Source organism: Grus americana, chromosome 1 (genome assembly GCF_028858705.1).
Source record: "Grus americana isolate bGruAme1 chromosome 1, bGruAme1.mat, whole genome shotgun sequence".
NCBI lineage: Eukaryota > Metazoa > Chordata > Aves > Gruiformes > Gruidae > Grus > Grus americana.
The window spans coordinates 11,651,161-11,671,296 of NC_072852.1; the positions used below are offsets into that span (position 1 = coordinate 11,651,161).

General features: G+C 36.9%; 1 protein-coding gene across 5 annotated transcripts in view; it reads left to right on the forward strand.

Moving 5' to 3' along the window:
- Positions 1-19,873, forward strand: part of HGF (hepatocyte growth factor) — a 62,100-nt gene extending 42,227 nt beyond the window's left edge. For 4 of the 5 annotated variants that reach the window (XM_054802986.1, XM_054802975.1, XM_054802995.1 and 1 more), the window contains 10 exons: positions 678-805; positions 2,285-2,387; positions 4,362-4,501; positions 6,568-6,606; positions 7,086-7,182; positions 9,895-9,969; positions 10,583-10,729; positions 11,426-11,532; positions 13,394-13,539; positions 15,720-19,873. In XM_054802986.1, the coding sequence (XP_054658961.1) occupies positions 678-805; positions 2,285-2,387; positions 4,362-4,501; positions 6,568-6,606; positions 7,086-7,182; positions 9,895-9,969; positions 10,583-10,729; positions 11,426-11,532; positions 13,394-13,539; positions 15,720-15,890 (1,153 nt within the window). In that variant the 3' untranslated portion in view covers positions 15,891-19,873. The remainder of the gene's footprint in view (positions 1-677; positions 806-2,284; positions 2,388-4,361; positions 4,502-6,567; positions 6,607-7,085; positions 7,183-9,894; positions 9,970-10,582; positions 10,730-11,425; positions 11,533-13,393; positions 13,540-15,719) is intronic. The other variant, XM_054803002.1, reaches the window with a different exon arrangement.
- Positions 19,874-20,136: the final 263 nt, after the last annotated feature.

A 20,136-nucleotide genomic window follows, 5' to 3' on the forward strand; every position in this document is an offset into this window, starting at 1 on the left:
CTGCAGACAGTAAAACACAGTGAAATATGGAGATGCACAGAACATGGCAACAACTGTCAGGAGATGGGAAAATAAAACTCACATTTAAGAGGTTTGACTATCTCATGAAGCTGTGAGAGACATTTAAAGATGTTCCCTTGTGGCTAGCTTTTACTTTAAAGGTAACAGCTGTATAGAATTTCAACATACTTTTTTTTATAGGCCAAGATTCAGTTTCTTAAATGAATCACTGACAGTCTACAGGACTCTTTCTCTAAACTTAGCAGAACTATTCAAAGTACAGGGAATTTTAAGCATTTTGGTAATGTTTGTATTTAAAAGCACTTGTAATGGATTGCAGGTGTATCCAATGTCAGCCTGCATGCAAATTTTGATGGAGATTCCTGAATAAAAATAAGCTATATTGAAAATATTGTTGATCTCAAATGAAATCTTATATCCAGTCAAAACATAGGTCCACTGAAAATGAATTCCCATAACCATATTCTCATTACAATTACTATATCTTTCTGGACTCTGTATTCTTACTGGCTCCTCATCTCCTTGCACTTGACACTGATCAGTAATGTACAGACCTTAAGGAGCCTGTATTATCGCTAATTCATAATAAAAAGCGATAGAATGCATCAGTGGGTTTAGGTTATCCCTGCTGTGAGCTAACATATTTATTTTTATAGGGATTTGAGGGAGAACTACTGCCGAAATCCAGATGGATCCGAATCACCCTGGTGTTTTACTACTGACCCAAACATCCGGATCGGTTATTGCTCCCAGATTCCTAAGTGCGATGTATCAAATGAACAAGGTAACAGAGGGAAAGGCAATAACGTGATTTTAAGTGAACGCTGCACTCTTCCGAACGGCAGATAGGCAGGCCTGAAAACTGGAGAAGTTGGTCTCAGTATATCTGTATTACACCTGTGTAGTTCCGCTTTGGCTTCATTTGCATACTTGGGATTCATCATGGTGTAAATGAGATTCATTTCTTAGTTCACCTTTCAATTCTAGCAGGGAAAGCTGCAGCAATGATTTTCTGCTGGATCTGATTTTTAGACAAGGTAAATCTGCATGTCACTTTATATTAGCTGGAGATTTGCTCCACTGTCTTACCTTTCTTAATTTGAAAGGCCTTTTTCCAGAGCTGAGATGATTTCTTTGGTTCACAGTCTTTTTATAATTGCATATGAGGATACTAAAAGCAATTTATTTTTTTTCCCATATAGCCCTTTGTCTAAAAGGAGTTGAGCTGAAAAAACCCATGTGGGACTTCCCATATAGCCTCTGAGCTTCAAGCTGTTACCTCTGCCTGCGAAGTCCACTCTGAGTCTTCAGGCAAATGTTGTTTTTCCCATGAGGTCTCATATTACTCTAAGGAGTATTGTTGCATCCTGAGAACTGATGTCAATCATAGCATAAACTGAGGCTAAGACCTCAGACCTACGACCCTACATCAAGCTGCATTAAGATTTCCATCTTTAAATTTTAGCCATTTTTTCTCTTAAAATTTGAAAGAGTTGCAGTTGCAAGAGTTCTGTTAGAGCACGGATTAAACTTTGACTTTCATTCTGTGTTTTTTGTAAAGTATCAATTATCAAAAAGTAAAAATACTGCTGAATATGAAATGAAATGTTTCATACAAAAAGTCTTTATAGTAGTGATCATTTTAAACAATCCTCTTGAAAAGTTTCAAAAAGGCTTGTGCTAAAAGCTTATGAATTAAACATGACTTCTGCTAGATTGAGCAGGCAAGTTTTTGAATTACATTAAAATTAGAGTCATGTTGATTTTTTGATTTTGCCAAGGCAGAACTCAAATCTAGAATTATATTCTGTTGCCAGTATTCAGAATCTACACAAAGGTAAGTTGCTTCAAATAGGCTCAGAGTGGGTTTTGAGGAGGGAGGATTAAAGGGGCATATTTACTTTGTTTTGTATAAAACAGCTCCTGACAACTTTTAGAATATTCTGTGCGACACTTCTAAATTAACCATAAGCTAACTATTTATGAAAGAAATTTTCCCAGTTTATCTAAATAAGACAAAATTTAAAATGCTGTTGTGTTGAGGGTGAAGGCCTCAAGCAGGAGATTATGTATCTAAATTTGAAAACTTTCTCCCATTTTCTTTCTGATCTGATTTGTACAGCTGTCTGATTTATATTGTATAGTGTTTGCTAAATATAACACTTGTCTTTAATTATTTGGATTACTGATGGAAAGGAAGAGTTTTCTTTTCAATGTTGCACAATCACCCTTCACTTCTTTTTGTCTCAACATTCTTATTCAGATTGTTATCGTGGCAATGGCAAGAGTTACATGGGGAATCTATCCAAGACAAGATTTGGGCTAACTTGCTCCACATGGGACAAGAATATTGAAGATTTACGTAGGTGTGTACATACGAAACAGAAAGAGATGGTTCAGTGAGTCCTGAATAAATACTGCCTCCAGATGGCATCTCTCTTTCTTCTGTAGTGATTCTAAAATAGCCCCTTATGCCCTGGAGCTTTAGTATCTTTTTTTTTTTTTTTTTCCTCTCTTGGTGTTTAAATATATTACACAACATGTCTTTGTTCAGACTAACCATTAATTGCAGGCTTTGGGATGTTTCTTAGTGTTTAGTTTACTGGCCTGGTTTACCCCATCTTTGTCCTTTAAAGTTTTGTTCTACGGGAGGATAGCAGGAATAAAGCAGGAAATGGTTATCTCATCAATCTGATCACATAGCTTATGCTGCTTCAAGCAAGAGGTTGGTCTTGAAACCACCTGAAGTCCCTTGCAACCTGAAATTGAATCATGAGTCTATCATCTAATGACACTGACATCAAATGCCATTAAAGCGACTTATAGTTTCTGTTGTTTATCATCACTTTGGCTTCATATTCAAGTAGTGGAAATGGCAAGTTACTTTTAATTTATTTGTTAAGATAAAAATGAATCAGCAGTAAGCACAAAAGAAGTTGTGAGTTTTCAAGGCTTTTTCAGTCATGCCAGGATCCTCAGTGTTGTCTCTGCGTGTTCAGAACTGTAGATTAATGAATTTCAGGAGTAACAAGAACAATGACTTTCAGATAATGCACAAAGACAGAGATTCATCAAAAATTTTGCTGTGTATGAGACAGGCACGTTAGTGGCCCAGATCAAAACAGTTTTCCCTTTGTTTTCCTTTAGTTTCTGAAGTCGATGTGATTATGTCTATTTTACCTTTGGTACTTGTTCATGGTCACCACTTTCATAGTGCCCCACATATTAGCCATTGCCCTCTTGAATTTGACTGTCCCTGATTCCTGCTGCTGACCTGATGGTCAATCAGGTGGAAGCATGTAAGTCAGTAAACGAGCCTCTGAGGAAGCTGTATTGCAAAAGGCAGACTCCAGTGGCACTGTCTGGAATCACCAACTGGTCTACATGTGGATTTCCCTGTACGGGGTCAGAGACAGCATACATATTCCAGTGTAAGGGAGGCTGAGGTTTAAGATCATGATTTCTGAAAGCTCTGATGAGCTTTTAGTTAGCTGTGAATGAGACAGCTTGAACCTACTGGATGCCTGATGTAATTGCATTCGTATAATCTTGAGCACAGATCAGACTTTCTTCTCTTACTCCCACAAATTTTCCATCTGGGAACTTCTTTGGGATGTTCTCTTTCTCACTTCAGCAGTTACTCTGGTTATGGGTGTGCTAGAAGCAGCACGCATGGTTGGTTATGAACTAAAAGAACAGTGCAGCTGTAACTTAGGAAGCCTGTATGCTTCTGTCTGACACGCCAGAAATAAACAGCTTTCTCTGCTTCAGATTGTCACCCCAAAATTTCACCTTTAAAATGCCTCATGTAGGTTTGCAACTTAGGGGACCTATCACTGCAGTTTGTCTGAGCCATTCATCCTTCTCCTCCCCTGCTGCTCGGTCTTGCTAACTTCTTGTCTTTGCCTGTCCTTTGCCTAACATTCAGCTTTCTGTGCAGATTCAGTGCTCCCTGGTGCTTACTGTTACTCTGCAGGGAGAAGGTACCTGTGCTCGCAGAGAGGTCTGCAGATTTGCTGAGGGCAAGGCAGATGCTCTTCTAATCAGTGTAACGATCCCTCCTATGGGTACCCAGGGATTTTAGCTCAAGCGGGAGATGTATAAACCTCCCAGCTGCCTGGTGGACACAGTGCTTAAAATACCAACCAGAGGAAACTTGGACCCAATTTGAGCAAATATTTGGGTCTCATCTTCCCTTTGATTTTAACCAGCCCTAAACCCTGACCTGTAGGCTTCTCAATCAGCTAATATTACAATGTGGAGCAAAGCAACATTTAACCTTTGAAAATTTGGGCTATAGTATAAAGCTTTTCAGCACTTTGAATTTTTTTTCCCTGTAGGCATATACAAATATTCAGAGAACCAGATGTTAGTAAACTGAAGAAAAACTATTGCCGCAATCCAGATGATGATTTTCATGGTCCCTGGTGTTACACAGATGATCCTCTTGTTCCCTGGGATTACTGCCCTATTTCTCGATGTGAGTATTTGGTATGCCTCAGGCATTGTCAACTGTGCAGTCCCAGTGAAGCCATGGTGTCACATGCATATGCATACCTTTCTGTTGTCACTTGTGGCAGCAGAAAATGTGTAATTCTATCAAGAATCAGTTGTGCATGACTGAGAAGGAACGCACAGAAGCTGCTTGTGCAATATATGAACAAGGGGTCCTTTTCCTTGACCAGCTTGGAGATTTCAAGGCTTATTTATGCAGCAGGAGCATAAAAGGGCTATTACAAATGGTCAAACATTTTCCAACAGATCCAGCTATTGAATGAGGGCTGGATGGAGACAAAGAATTGTCTAGTGGTCAGAATGCTGGCTGTGGCCTCAAGAAACCCAGGGACAGTTATCTTCTGTGCTACAAGCTTCATAGTCTCTTTGTGTGATCTGTATTTGTTTGTAAAGTTAGGATAACTCGCTGTATATATGCTGAAGTGTATATGTGCTGTATAGATTGGATTCTGCTTTTGGATGTTTATGAGGTGATTTAACTCCTGGCAAGAATTAGGAACATCACTCCTCCGAAGTTGCGTGTTACAATCTAACTAGCTTAAATAAACAAAATTAAAAACCCTAGGGAATTCAGTAATAAACTGACATTAAGTGGAAAAAGATAGATTTATGCTGAAAAATGTGCAATTCACGCTTATGTTCAAAATTTTTCTCTTCAGTTCTTATTTCTGAATCACTGTGCTGTATATCCTGGGAGAACATTTAAATGGTAAATCAGGCTTTTGAATGCCTGTCTGTGATCTCTAGAGGTTAAGGATAACGTTGTATTCATTCCTAGCAGCAATCTGCTGCATTTCCTTATAGTCTGAACTGCAGCATGTCTAAGAGGTGATATTTGAAGTCTCAGGTGGTATTTTGGCATCTATGTGAAGAGTAAACAAACTGTACAAAAGGTTATTTGTGCCAGTGTAGATAGAGAACAACAGCTGAAGAAATATAAACATTATTCACTCTGAGTTCATTATCTGGACCTATGAATCCCTAAGGAAATATTCACAGCAAGCATTCGTAGGGTATATGGCAATGGTGAGTATTATGATTTCTGGAATCAAACTGCAGAGCTGGAATATGTCTGGTTTACAGTTGTAACTTGTGTGGACTAGTATTAAACTGCTAGTAGCTCACTCAGGTACCGATAACCAGCTTAACCAGTACAGAAAAACTGCTGGCAATTCCCAAGTGTACTTGGTGCCTTTAACTGGTCTCTTCAAACTGCACTCTCTGTGTTTATATGTATACATACGTACATACATATATACATATGCACACACATACACATATGTGTACACATACACATGGGAATTTCACTATGTCTAGAGCTGTATACCTTTATATATATATATATCTGTATTTGCTTAATGATGGAAATCTAGTTGGATGAGACTGTTGAAATTTTGCCTGTGCAAATTTTCAGTAGCTACACCTGTACCTCTAGCTCATAATGCTGGGTCACTCTGCAGACATCACTGAAGGCAAAAATTTTGAACCAAGTTTAAGAAACCTTGTTGTAACTGTATTTTGACTTGGAAGAACCAAACCAGATTTTGGGGAACACGTTTTGATAAGGATAAGTTTTTGCTGATAGCAACATAAAAGGACTTTAAAAGTTTCAAAGGTTTTTAAGGAAATTCGAAATTTTCATTAAGTCTGATTTGGATTTAATCACATGGCTTCTATGGTTCCTGAAAGCTTATAGAAAAGTCACTTCATTTTTCAGCATTTGCTTTTTCCAATGAAACATGTAAATTGAACCTGATACATAGCCTGATGTATTCAGGATTCAGCCAAGAAGAAAAATGCTTGAAACTCCTGTTGCAAAATGTTTAATTCTTGTTTCATTGGAATGAAATTCTGCCTTCTTGTTAATCCTTACCAAACTGTGCTTTTGCAGAGTATTAAAGAAATAATTGAAGTTTAAAAATTTGTGAACCATTACAATTAACAATATGCCACTTGCTGTTTCTTTTTACTCTATTCAGTTTTTAGATGTGTTTTAAATTTGTATTATGGATATCTTATGTGTCTGTCTAGGTGAAGGTGATACCACTCCTACTACAACCAGCTTGGATGGTAAGTTTGCAGATGTACTGTGCGGTGCATGTATGGTATCCTGTAAGACTAGCCATTTCTTAACGATTGGGAAGCAAGAGAAAGATCAGTTAAAGACACAAAAATACATACAGCTTGGGAAAAATTGCTTTTACAAAAGGAAAATGTAGAATAGATTTATTATACTGCTTTATCTATTCTCACTGTCCTGTCTTGCCGGTGGTGAGATACGGTAATGATTTTCAATGTTTGCTTTATAACTATGTAAATCTCCACAATAAACCCATTTAAATATATGTATTTTATATTCCCTATGAATATTTATATAGATTGACCCAGCTTCACTGAATTAGTTTCGATGCTCTAGAAATATATTTCAGTAGCGCAGGAAAGCGCTATTATCCATAATAAATATTGACCTTCTTGTGGTCCTTATGTGCAACTGTACAGGTTTCCTACCGCTGTTTTTAGTAAAATGTGATCTCTGGACCTGCTTTCAGATACTGCCATTCCTTGTGCCTCAACAAAACATTTGAGAGTTGTAAATGGAATCCCAACACAAACTAACGAAGGATGGGTGGTTAGTTTGACATACAGGTAACTATCACTTTGATTAGAAATACATCTACTAAGATCTTTGTTTGGAACTGTAGAAAATGTTGACCTTAATAAGAATGCTTCTAGATTGCAGTTAAATCCTGTATAAGCAGAAAATCAGTATTCCTGGAACATCAGGAGATTCCATACTATTCATGCCATCAGTGAAATGTTTATATGTTCATTATTACTAACTTACACACATGAGCTTGTAAAGCATTTATAGCATTCTGCTCTTTCGATTAGCTACTGCAGACCTTTTCATAACATTGGCTTAGCATCCAGCATTAAACTGTTTATTTTAGAGACTGCTCCACAAAAAAAAAAAAAAAAAAAAAAAAAAGAGTTTCAAATCAATATTTTCACTTTAACAGCAGTGCATTTACTTGTGAAGTTTTGGATTCAGGATTTATACCCGTGTCAAATTTAGCTTTCTACTCATATCATTGCATGCAACTGAAATGTATTCTGTATTAAAAATAATATATATATATATATATATAAAAGGAAATCCTTTTCATTCTGTAAAACAAGACCCTAACATGTACAGCTGGAAATGTGTGTTACATTATGGCAGATCTTACTTTGCTACTGTGTAAAAGCCAGAACACAGAATTACTGTTCCCTGCGTTCATTACTCTGGTTCATAACTCACCAGTTGGAAGTGTGAATCATTAATTTATAACAGGAGATACATCTCATACAGCAGCCCTGCATCTTCTATCATGAAAATAAAAGTACAGCTCAATTCTATAAGGTCACCACTTCTTTTAAAATCATGTTGTAAAATAGGTCTTAAATGAAAAATTGGAGGAAATGAAAAGATAAAAGGTCTGTTTTCTACATTGCTTCATTGCTACAGAAATTCTGGAGGTTCTTCCTATCCTTTGTGATCTTTGCATCTTAGGAGATCCAATCAGAACTAAACCTTTCTGGAAGTCTAGTGGATGGTCCATAAAGATATTTCTAGAGGAACATCACTCTATTCCTACACTAAATAACTAAACAGATGGGCTCAATCACTCTCTGGAAAAGTTTATCTTTCCACTATTTTAAGCAGCCTTGGTGTTTGAAGAACTTTTAGACACGTAAGGTGAATTACATCTGGGTGCCTAAAATTTAAATAACTAATGTTAAGGTAGGTGAACCTGAATTTTGTGCTATGCAACAAAATTCCATTAAGCAGATCAGTGCTTAGATGATTGCAGATTCCTTTATGAAAAAGAGATTCCTGGAATACTCCAGCAGCAAAATATATTTTTAAGTATTACATGGGGGCATAAAAATGTAGTTTTATTTTGTATTGTTACCAAGGAAGCAAATAGAATGTTGTCTGAAGGAAAATCTTCATGACTTCAGGACTTTCTGCAAAAACCTAACTGTACACCTCAAAATGGAATTGCAATGTCTGAATGGTAAAGGGTTAGTGATACTTAGAAACTTGTATTCACATTTGGCAGCTAAGGTCCACCTATAAATGTTAAATTAATCAATGACATATTTTCTTATTATCTGATCCAGATTCTGTTATAAGGTATATTTAAGTATATTTGGATGAATTTCATCTATTTTGTGGAATCAGCTCTGGATTTGTGCCATGCTTAAATAAGAAGCTTAACCTTCCTATGTGTACTCGTCAATCTTCTAAAGCAGATGATGCAATCTTGTAAATTCCTTTTGATAATTAGTGATGCAAACATAATATGCAAGAACACATTTATAATCCTGATTGTGACATTTTTATAATAAAACTGGGAAGAATCTATGTTTTAAAAAGAATCCAGCCTTTTGGACCAGATATTTTGTTCCTCAACCAAAATACAATAAAAAAGAAAAAAAAAGGAGGCAAGCATCTGTGTTATTCTGCTGTCTTTGAACTCTATATAGAGTCTGGGCTCCTTCCAGCAGTTCTTTGCAAAGCTTTGAACATTTGTGTGATTTGAATTTATAAATTGTGAGATTTTAAGCTTTTCCCAAATTGCTGACAATTCTGATTCACTTTCCAAAGAGCTGCAGAAAATAAATGTGATTTTGGAGGCACAAAGAAGGAAACTAATTAATCTGCATTCCACAGTTGTCTTTATTTTTGAAAGAACTGTCATGCTTAATTGCTTTAATTTTACTTGATCTATTATGCTGCAGGTTTTCTATAATCACATGTAGGATGTCATAGATTGCAGATTGTTTCCAACCGAAGTATGTGGGGACAGAAATCTCATAGGGCTGGTAATCAAATAGGAACTCTCCACCTTGAGGTCAATGCTTTGAATAATACCTACATGAATAATGACCAAATGTTGTTTACATCTGGTGGCACTTTGGGGACTTGTTTGAATGTTTCAGTCCGGTTCCTATTACAAAGAATTAGCTTGTCTGTTTTGGTTTTTTTCTTTTTTTTTTTTTAATTAGGTCTCTTATTATAAATTCAGCTTTGAAACCGCTAAATGAACAGAGTAACTGAATTTCTATTTCCTCCTGGTTTATACACATTAGAGTAAATGTCTGCAAAGTCATGCTACTATAAATGTTGAAACTGTAAAGCAAAAGGACAGAGACATGTTTTTGCAGGCTGTCAGTCAGCCACCTTTCACCAGCAAAAATACGTGGGGAGCAAAAGTACTCTTTAAAGTTTTTGACTGTGTAGAAGCTATCACTATAGCTCTTTTTTTTAATTTTAATCTTTTCTTCCTTTTCTTCTTTCCCCCCCGCCAGGAATAAGCATATCTGTGGAGGCACTTTGATAAAGGAAGAGTGGGTTCTAACAGCAAGGCAGTGTTTCCCTTCTCGGTACAGTTGTCTGTAGCTTTGCAATATTGAAATACATCTATTTTCAGGAACTTATCAGCACAACACTTCTTCAACTGAAATGCAGCAGTTTTCCCTCCTGTTTGGCTTTAACTCTGCTTTTCTGATGTAAAAGTCCTGTGGGACCTTGGTATTTTCTGTTATTATTGTTGTTAAACTAAAAGAGCTCTGGCTATTTTACATAGAGTATAAATATGTTTTCCAATTGTCTAATATTAATTAGACAATTGCCTCTTTATGAAAACAATCTCATGCTTCTGCTTAACTGGACAGAATAAAATACAAAACTTGGGCAAATCTCAAAAAGTTCAAAGGTTCATACTGTCCAAGGATCTAAATGTTTGGATATTATTAGGAAACAAAAAAAAAATAAAAAATTAGATTTTAGTCACAGTTAAAGATAAAATTATGTAGTGGCTTCAGACCAGAACCTTACATCCAAGCATGTTGATTTTGGAATAACAGTTGGCAGCATAAAATCATTTCTGGTGAAGAGTATTAGTTCAGATCTTCTAGCATAATCATATTAAGCAGAGTTTTTTGAGTTATTTTCTTATACACTCAGCAAAATCCTAACCACTTTTGCTTCATTTAGGTATAAAGATTTAAAAGACTACAAAGCCTGGCTTGGAGTCCATAATATCAAAGGAAAGGGAGAGGAGAGGCACAGACAAGTTCTGAATATCTCCCAGTTGGTATACGGCCCCGTGGGGTCAGATTTGGTCTTGTTGAAACTTAGCAGGTTAGTAGCTGTTATTGCCAATTCCAGGATTTTCAACTGATGACTATGATTCTTCCTAAATAAGATTTGCAAATTCAGCTCTCTACTATGTCTGATACTGCAGATGATGTCTCCATGGGGTAAACTTCCAATTGTAAGAAAATTTACGTGATATATGCAGAAATGCAGGCTCACCTACCTTACTCAGAAAACAGATGTTACTTCTGAAAAATTATACCAACTTTTTTTTTTCTTGATAACCGAGTTTAGGTTTGTTGGGAGGTTTTTTGTTGGGTTTGGTTATTATTTTTTTTAAAAAAACAACACACATTGACTAATATATGGTTTTGATTTATAGAATAAGAACCAAATTGTAACTGAGATCCTTGTGTATATATGAGCTTTCAAACTTTCTCCATGTTAGCAAAACTATATATTTAAATGAATGCCATCATTACTTACTTTTAAGATAAAAACCCAAGTTAAATAGCATAAAAGTGGTGACAGCATTTCAAGAAATCGTTTGACAGTTAACAGCTGTAGCACAAAAAATAGGTAGAAGAATCCATCATATTCTTCAAAGATGGAAAAGAAAGGAAAAGAATTGGCACAGTTTTTAATTGCTGTGGTCTGTAATAGATTTAATGTCATTTTTAAAATACATTTTAGAAGCTTAAGTATAATCCATTATATCTACTATTTGTTTTCTCTTTTCAGACCTGCCATTTTGACAAATTTTGTAGAAATAATCCGATTGCCCATTTCTGGATGTACCATTCCAGAGAAGACTAGTTGCAGTGTTTATGGATGGGGATACACTGGATGTAAGAAACTATTTTTAAAAACTAAATGAATACCTTGACAGCTTACTTCCTCTTGTCATTATAGGTGAGGCTGCTGGTATTGCCTGGTGCCACGGTTGTCCAACACATTTTGTTATAAAATGCAGTTTCAAATTTTTTTCTAATTTTGTAAATCCTTGAGCATTTTATCTAATTATTTAATATGAAATATTTTATCTAGCCCATCTTTTTTTTTTTTTTTTTAGTGACAGGCAAAATGATTCAAACATTTCAAAGACTGAACTAGAGAAAAAAATTGTTCTACATGTTTAAAAAGTCTGGCAGAATTGTTTTGCTGAGTTCTAACCCTTTTCTGAAAAATTCCGATTCATCTACTTGAGCAGACTCTTTCTGTATCCCAAAGCAGGTTGCCTGTGGAAAAACTAGTACAGAGTCATGTAATCAAAGACATAATTAACATACACAAAGACAGTGTGTGCAGCGCAGGCAGCCCTCAGTCTGGCGTTTCCTAACTTTTGAGTACTTGACTTTGCAACCTCAGTAATGTTTATTAAACACAGGTTTTGTGTGAAGTAAATACAAATATGTGGGAGAACAGACATTTATTTAGTCTGGTAAATACTATATCTGGCTAATTATGTGTTGATGATAAAGTTAATAGCTGCCAGTTGACAATAATTACTCCAATAATTACTGTGCTCGAATGTCGTTTTGCCACAGACCCTGAGTAAGCAGCAGCAACCTACTCACGCTGTCCTGGAAGCAGAGCAGAAACTAGACTGTAATTCTGGGGCTCTCTTCCTTGTAACCATTACTCCGCATTTCTTTGTGGGTGGCAAGTAATCTGTACCAGCCCTGTCCCAGATGACTGCCTTTGATGTTCCCAGCGTGGCCATGTTAGCCATCTTCTGCGGGGAATGGCTGTCGGGGGGACAGGGAAGTCGGGCTGGAAAACGGTGCAGCATCACAGGAAAGCTTAGCTTAAGAGAACTGATAAGGAATTTGCAATGTTGTGGAGTTATGTAATACAGTAAATACATAACATCTGTCATCCAAAGACTCTGTACTGTATTTTATGCACTACTTAACATAATGCTCACAGCATTCTAGTCAGGGAAGAAAGAAGTGTTACATCTATTTTTTCAAGAAAACAGGATAACAAGTCAGTGGAGGGCAAGCTTGGCATTTTCTTTTGATGGGTGTGCAGAGAATGGGCAGGTCCAGGCCCTTTATTTGTCTTCGCAGCTTGTACAGACTTGTCTTTCGACATGTAGAACAAGAGCAAGCTCCACAGGGCTCCTGCTTCCTGACCTTCACACTGATGAATGGAGATTGCACAAAGCTGTGGCTCTGCCCTTGCAGGCACAAAGTCATTCAGTGTAGCTGAGCCAGCACAGAACGAGCAAAACTCCGCTCCGATGCAGTATTTTTCAAGTCAGACGTCCTTCCCTAGGCCATGGCACTGGTACACATTAACTCATGTTTAAGGCAGGGAGCAAAATCCTCACTCTGCTGATGGTAGTGACAACATTCTCACGCTCACTTTTTCTGATTTCTGTGACGTGACAGGGCAAGTTGATGGTGAACTGTAGAGTAAAGCCAGTAACCTTGCCCTTTGTAATACAAAAAACTTCTCCAGATATTCTCAGAGAACTGAACAGACATGTGCACCAAAAAAAAATTTCTTGCAAATCTCATTTGTAGCAAATATAAGAAATCCAAAAGACAAATGCATGATAACAGTGAGGATGGACAAAAATATGAGTACTGGTGAAAAAGTACAATAAGTGAAGTTACATGAGCAAGTTTATCCAGACTGCATCTTCAAATATTTTTTTCCCCCTAAAGCAGAATAAAGTTTTCATTCTCTTTTCAATCCTAGTAATTAATTATGATGGCCTTCTCCGGGTAGCAAACCTGTTTATTTTGGGAAATGAGAAATGCAACCAATATCTCAAAGGGAAGATCACTGTGAATGAGTCAGAAATCTGTGCTGTGGCTGAAACTGTTGGTGCTGGGCCTTGTGAGGTAAATGTTACATTTCCTAACACATTCTTAGGAGCCATCAGTCTGGCTATATTTCTTTCCCAGAAATAATTTACTAGAGTTTGTATAATTATTCTCTCTGCTTTAAATTTGTATACAAAAAATTATTTTAATCTTTTGCGTTGGAAAATGATTTGTATTTCTAGTGATCTGTTCTCTGCCAGAGCGCAGGAAGAGGTTCTTTTGCTTCAATTTCACCAGACCACCACACCAGTAAGGGATTTACATGAACGTTAGATATACGCATATGACTAAACACTTTTGCTAGGCTGAGACAAATTTGTGTTCTATATAATAAGGGCTGAAGTGGGCTGTGTGTGAGCAACATCAGTATATTTTGATTGAGTAGAAAGCAGTTTGCTGGAGCAAATTTAACTGCTTAGATAGACGAGGACTTGCATGCAAAATACAAAAAAAAGTCACTGCTCAAGAGATTTGATAAAGTTATGAAGGAAAGAGAAAGATCCAAAAATGTACTGAGGATCAGTATTAGTCAGAAGGCTGGAGCATTTGTTGTCCGTAATCAAGCCTGAGCAACGTATCAGTGAGGACAGGAGAACTACTTCAGTGAAAGGTACAGTTTGATACAGTTGTTTTGCTTGGGACTAGTTTTGATGATGGAGAAAAGATATCTGAGGAGAAATGCTGTAAATCATTTCTGACAGGAAGATATTTTTTGTGTGTAACATCTGCCTGATGATATGATATCTAGAAGGAGGGCAGTTATGAGTATTATTATGTATTTAATATCTGGAGTGGAATAGGTGATTTCCTAATACTGATGTTAACCAAGCAGTGAAATTTTCCCTACCCAAGGGTACTACCAAACCATAGAGAAATGAGGTCTTCATCAGATTGAGGCCTCTTCCATTTATTGTTAATATTCCACAGGATCATCTTGTTATTGCAAAGTATTTTATTCAAAATCAAATATTTAATCATAAATGAACTCTTAGACGTGTCAAGTCTTATAAATGAAACATCTGCATGGAAGTCTGCTGGGGATCCTGCACTTTGTTTTCCCCTGCAAGAAGAAATGGACTGAATTAATATTAGCAATCAGTCTTAATCACTGCATGGTTTCCTGCTCCCTGAGTTCCCCTTTGAAGCTACTTTCCTCAGCAGAGAACAGGCAGAGAAACAAAATCAGATTGGCAGGTGAAACTCCACTCCTGAAAGTGTTTTATGAGCCGCTCTGATGGTAGTGACATAGCTCATTGTTCATATGGGAACTACTCTGCACTCAGTCAGGAAAAAGAACCCAAACCAAATAAAGGTCAAGCACTGTTGTTTCTCTGGTGATCCAGAGAGAATACAATGCTAATTGTCAGCTTTTATTTTTTGAAACAATGTCTTACTATCCAATACGAACATTTACAGTCTAGTTTTGCACCTAGTTTGCTCGGTTCAGTATATGTTTTGCCTGGGTAAAAACTGCAATATCTATAGTCAAGTCCCAAATCCATGTGAATGTATCTAAATTACTGTTGCAATCTAATTTAAACTGGATGTATTTTAGTCCTAAATAAGACCTGAATCAGAGTTGGCCATACTCCAATTTTTTACTGAATGCATGTACTGGTGCATAGATGTCTCATTCATTCAGAATAATGAAAAAGAGTATTTTAACGAGTTATGTCTCACAATTGTCTCTACAAAATATTACCTTTTATTATGTCGGGATTCCCTGCCCCCTGCCGTTAGTACACATAGATTCTCATCCTAGGGCCTTGCACTGACAGAAGGATATTAACCTGGCTCCGTCAGTAGTCTTTGATGCAAAGCCTGTTATCACAACAAAGATGTTTATCAGTCATCTCACTTTCTGCTCATCTGGTTTACATGCACATAAACAAATATGCAGGTAGCTGAAAGAGGAGAGTAAGATCTGGTAGTCTGCAGTGACTAGAATCACATGTAAAGGTGGATCAGCGGGTTTAATTTGCATGGGAAGCAACCAAAGGTTAAACCAACCTTGGCATTGGTTCACAAAAGTTCTGGCTGTGAAAAAGATATTGGAAGTTGGTTTTTGTTCTATGGCAAGAATAACCTGTTCATTGAGCTAGGTCATCCCCAAAATAAACCAGTCAGGAGGAGACAGGTGGGAGCTGTGTCTTGAAGCATTTTGAGAAGTAACATTCTTTATGTTTATTTTTTCCCAGCGAGATTATGGTGGTCCCTTGGTTTGTGAACAAAACAGGCTGAAGATAGTAGTTGGTGTCATTGTTCCTGGCCGCGGATGTGCCATTCGAAATCGTCCTGGCATTTTTGTTCGGGTCTCATATTACTCCCGGTGGATACACAAGATTATGATGACCTACAGAAAACCCTGAAAAACTCAACAACTTCCATTCAAAGAAAGATGTTGGACAGCATGGAATTAATGTATAAAGTAGAGATCAACAATTTTTTAACTACTTGATAGTTAAGTTTGTTGAGCTTCTTTTAATATTTATGGGTGTTTCTGGTGTTTTTGTCTATCAGTGTTGTTTTATAAATGTTGGAGTGACTTACAGTATATGCAAGTATGGTGACATATCTCCTGAAGATACTTGAATGGGTAAACAATTTTGCAAAGATATTATTACTGGATGATAAATGGTTTTGTAGAAATAGATCATATGACCTCTTCTATGCTGCTCTTCAGATTATCTTAGAAGGAGAAACAATTTATAGTTTTATTTAACACACGGTATTCTTTCTATGAGCCATATATTTCTCTTCATATATGACAAAAGACCTACTGAGAGATATATGCATCTGTCAAGGACAGCATATATGATCATATTTCTCTTCCCCCCTTATAAGAGGTCAAAGATTTCAATATTTCATTAAAAATAATCTCTTTAGAAATTAATCTTTTCATTATTGATGGACTTTGGCAAGCCTGCCATAACCAGACTTCTCATAGAAGTCCATATCACTTCCTTTTACACAGTGCTTAGAGACTCTACTTCTGCATTTGGTTCCTTCAGCGTGTATGTGGTCCCCTCAAAAACCCTTTTGGATAAGGGAAGAAACACAGAAGTGGATTGGTTAGCAAACTATTGATCATTTGTTTAAAATTAGTCCCAGAAATAACTGTGAGTTTACAATGCTAAAGAAAGTATTTCATACAGTTTGAAAACTTAATCCTAATTAGCTACTGGAGGACTTTGGCCATTAAAAGAAATTTTAATCAAATATGCCCAAATCTTTCTCAACAGACAAGTGTTAAAGATTCAGTTGTTTCTAGTTATTTCATGAAAGTAACTCTGTATTTACAGCAGGAAAAAAGAATAGTTGAATCTGGCACCTGGCTGGGAGACTTAATACAGGGAAAAGTAAGTTATGCATTAATAGTCTTTCAGAGACTTAAGATCTTTAATAAAAACATACCTAGATTTGGACAAAATCATAGCCTTTGTAGAATTCCTTTCAGGGTAGTAACATTATTGCAGAGATTTATATGATCTTGTATGCAATATAGAAAACATCACCAATAGATTAGTAGCTTGTGTTTCCTGCCTGTACGTAGAACCATCATTTTCCTTTATGTTGACAGGGAAAGGGAACAAATATCATCTATGAAAAGCGCTTGTTCTCCTTTAGGCGTTTAGTTGTATGGCTGGAAGTATTATACCAATATGTTGTAATAGGTGGCACCAATTACCCTGTAATTTCTGGAGAATTGATACAACATATATCCAATTGTTAGTTTTACTACTGTATATGTAATTGCATAAGTAACTGCACTGTTACTTCACTCGTGACTATATCATTGTAAATGTTTCCAGTAGCAAATTGTATGGTATGTGTATCATATCTAACTGCATAGCCGCTAAGCTGACATCATGGCGTAGACATATAAAAGGACATTTCATTCAGAAGACGCAGGGTTGAATTCTGCCCTGGCAGAAAGTAACCACTTCAGGAGAGCTGTCTTGGGCGGCAGCCCTCGTGTTGACTCACCAAATTATTTTCTTCAGCAGTGCACTTTGACTTCAGTGGGACTCAAAAATGCTTACATCTCCTGGTGAACTGGGATGAGTTTCAGCCCATGCTTAAGTGGCTTGGCTTGCTGGGATTTGTGTCAAGCATCCAGCAGATTCTACTGGCACATAGGAAGAAGTCTTTCAGCAAGCTGAGCTTCTGAAATTCCTCCTGATGTAAATAGTCTCTTTGGACAAGATGCGACTTCTCTGTACAGCGGATCTGAGGTTGTGGATGCTACGCAGATAGTCTGTCTCGATCTATTCTGGCTGCCTCTGAAGGCTTTATGCTCCTTTTGGGCTCCTTTACTTACCAGGCCTAAAGAGGGCAGGATTTAGCCTGTTTTATTTACAGTTCATTATTGCCATGTATGTGAAGAGTGTATTCTTGCTAGGTATATACCGACTATATCTTATTGAAAGGATTAACTTTTTAAGAGAGACTTTTAAAAAACTCCAAGTGAGTTTTGTTTTCAATCACAAGTAGAATGTGGATAAAATATATAATTCCATGTTCACTCTTTGTATTCTAAGAATTGTTACGTGCTCACTGTATTATATTTGCAGGCATTTTGTTATGTCTATCTAAGAAAATCGAATCCTAAAATATTTTAGTTATAAGCTTCTGCTGTGCAGAAGACTGTGATTTTTATATATATATATACACACACACATATATATATATATGATAAAAATACTGTTTTTTGTTAGACAACGTGTAAGGATTTTTACCTGTTTGTTCTGGGCAGCGTCTCAGTAAAATAAATTGTGCAGAGTTGATGCTCCAGAACTTAACATGTTTGTATGCACTTGCTTATCAGGTGCTCTTGCTCTCCCTATCTGAGTATGGAGAGCACATGAGACTCTGAAGAGCAAGGGAAGAGAAGAATAATGATATGTGGTAATGAATTTGTACTTCATTTATTCCTGTGAATATTTCTTGTTGGTACCAATGGTACTGTACCAGGCAACTGTTATAACTACAGGATTCTCTTAAGAAAGGACACTCTGTAGATTTTTTTTTTCACTGTTCTAACATTTTTCTCTCTGTAATAACAAGGGAACCTGATCTAGTGCCCATCTAAATTGCTGGAAAGCCTCTTAATAACTTCAGTGGGGTCTGGACTTTACTTCGTAGATGTGATTTTGTTCATATTAGAATTAAAGGGTACAGAACTTAAATTCTTATCTAAGGACATTCTTAAAATGCATGGAATTCATCTTCATTCTCCTTGCTGCAACTAATCCTTGGTTTCTGAAAAGTGTAATAACTGGATACAAAATTTTGGAATTAAAACCTAAGAGCTGATTTTGTACTACTGAAGTTAGTTTGACTTAATTACTAATTTTCTTTGGGCATTGGAACTGGTTGACACCTCTTCCTTTCATTAATGAAAACATTTTTCCCTTTAAAAAGCTTTTTTCCCTATCTCTTTGTCTCTCATAAACCTCATGACCCTCAGAGAAACTGTAGCTCTCATTGGGAATGTACTGGTCTAGATTTTTGCTGCTATTGCTGAAATCTTCTTCTCTAGTTTAAGATTAAAATTCTCTGAGGCATTCTGCGAAGCCTTGCTGCAGGTGATGCCAATGTACTTGACAGAGCTACTCACTTGAGTTAGAGCTTTTCAGACGAGGGTCCAAATATCTCTCTGAGGGTCAAAACCTACTCAGGCAAAATGTCCCTTGAAATCAGTGAATGTGATTGTCAAAGAGTGGGGGCTGAAAGTCGCTCAGTGCTTTTCCCTGTGGCCGTGCACTGAACTACATGCATCCTTGTACACTGAAAAGCACGCAGGCTGTAACTCCACAGCAGCTGCAACCGGAGGTGAGGCTTTATCGCCGTCCTTCTGGAAGGCTGGCTGTAAACCAGTTGACCCCCACAGAACCTGTATAAAACCTATTGGATTGGTTCTTTAGCCTTGTTTCCTTATCAAATATTTTCTTCCTCCCTCACGTGCACTGGTATATTATTGTTTTATGAATGTTGGGGCTGCTGGCAGGAACTAACATGGCTTTTCACCCTAAAATTTTACAGTGTTCCTTTTTAACCGTACTCTTGGGCATTTATGTATGTTGTTTCCTTGCATGGGATCTAACTTCAGGGAGCTGCCTGTGGAATTCAGTGTATGATAAGAGTATTTTTTCATATTAAAGTGGGGAAAAATAAGGCTCCCATGAAATACAACTAGCTGAATGCCTAATGAAAAGGGAACACTGTGGTTATAACTTGTATTACAAATCTTCTGTAATTAACGGCATCTTCATTAGTTAATAAAGTTGGTATTTTTGTAACCTTGCTTACTCTTATTATTCTTAATAAAGTATTTTATAAAAAACAACAACTTAATTAGCATTATATTTCTTATTTAAAGAAGAAGGTTTGGAACACCATTGCTTGGCAGAGCCTTAGAAAAATGAGTGGCTCCCAGTTCTAATTTCAGTGAGAGATTTCAGTGTGCAGAGTAAGGAGGACTCATACATTAAAGATCTTCATATGTCCAATAGCAGAATTGCACTTAAAATGAAAGATACAGCCAAATCCATGCTGTGATCCCCCTGAGTCTCCCAGAGAGCTTCCTGCTGAATTCCAAACTGAGAATGGCCT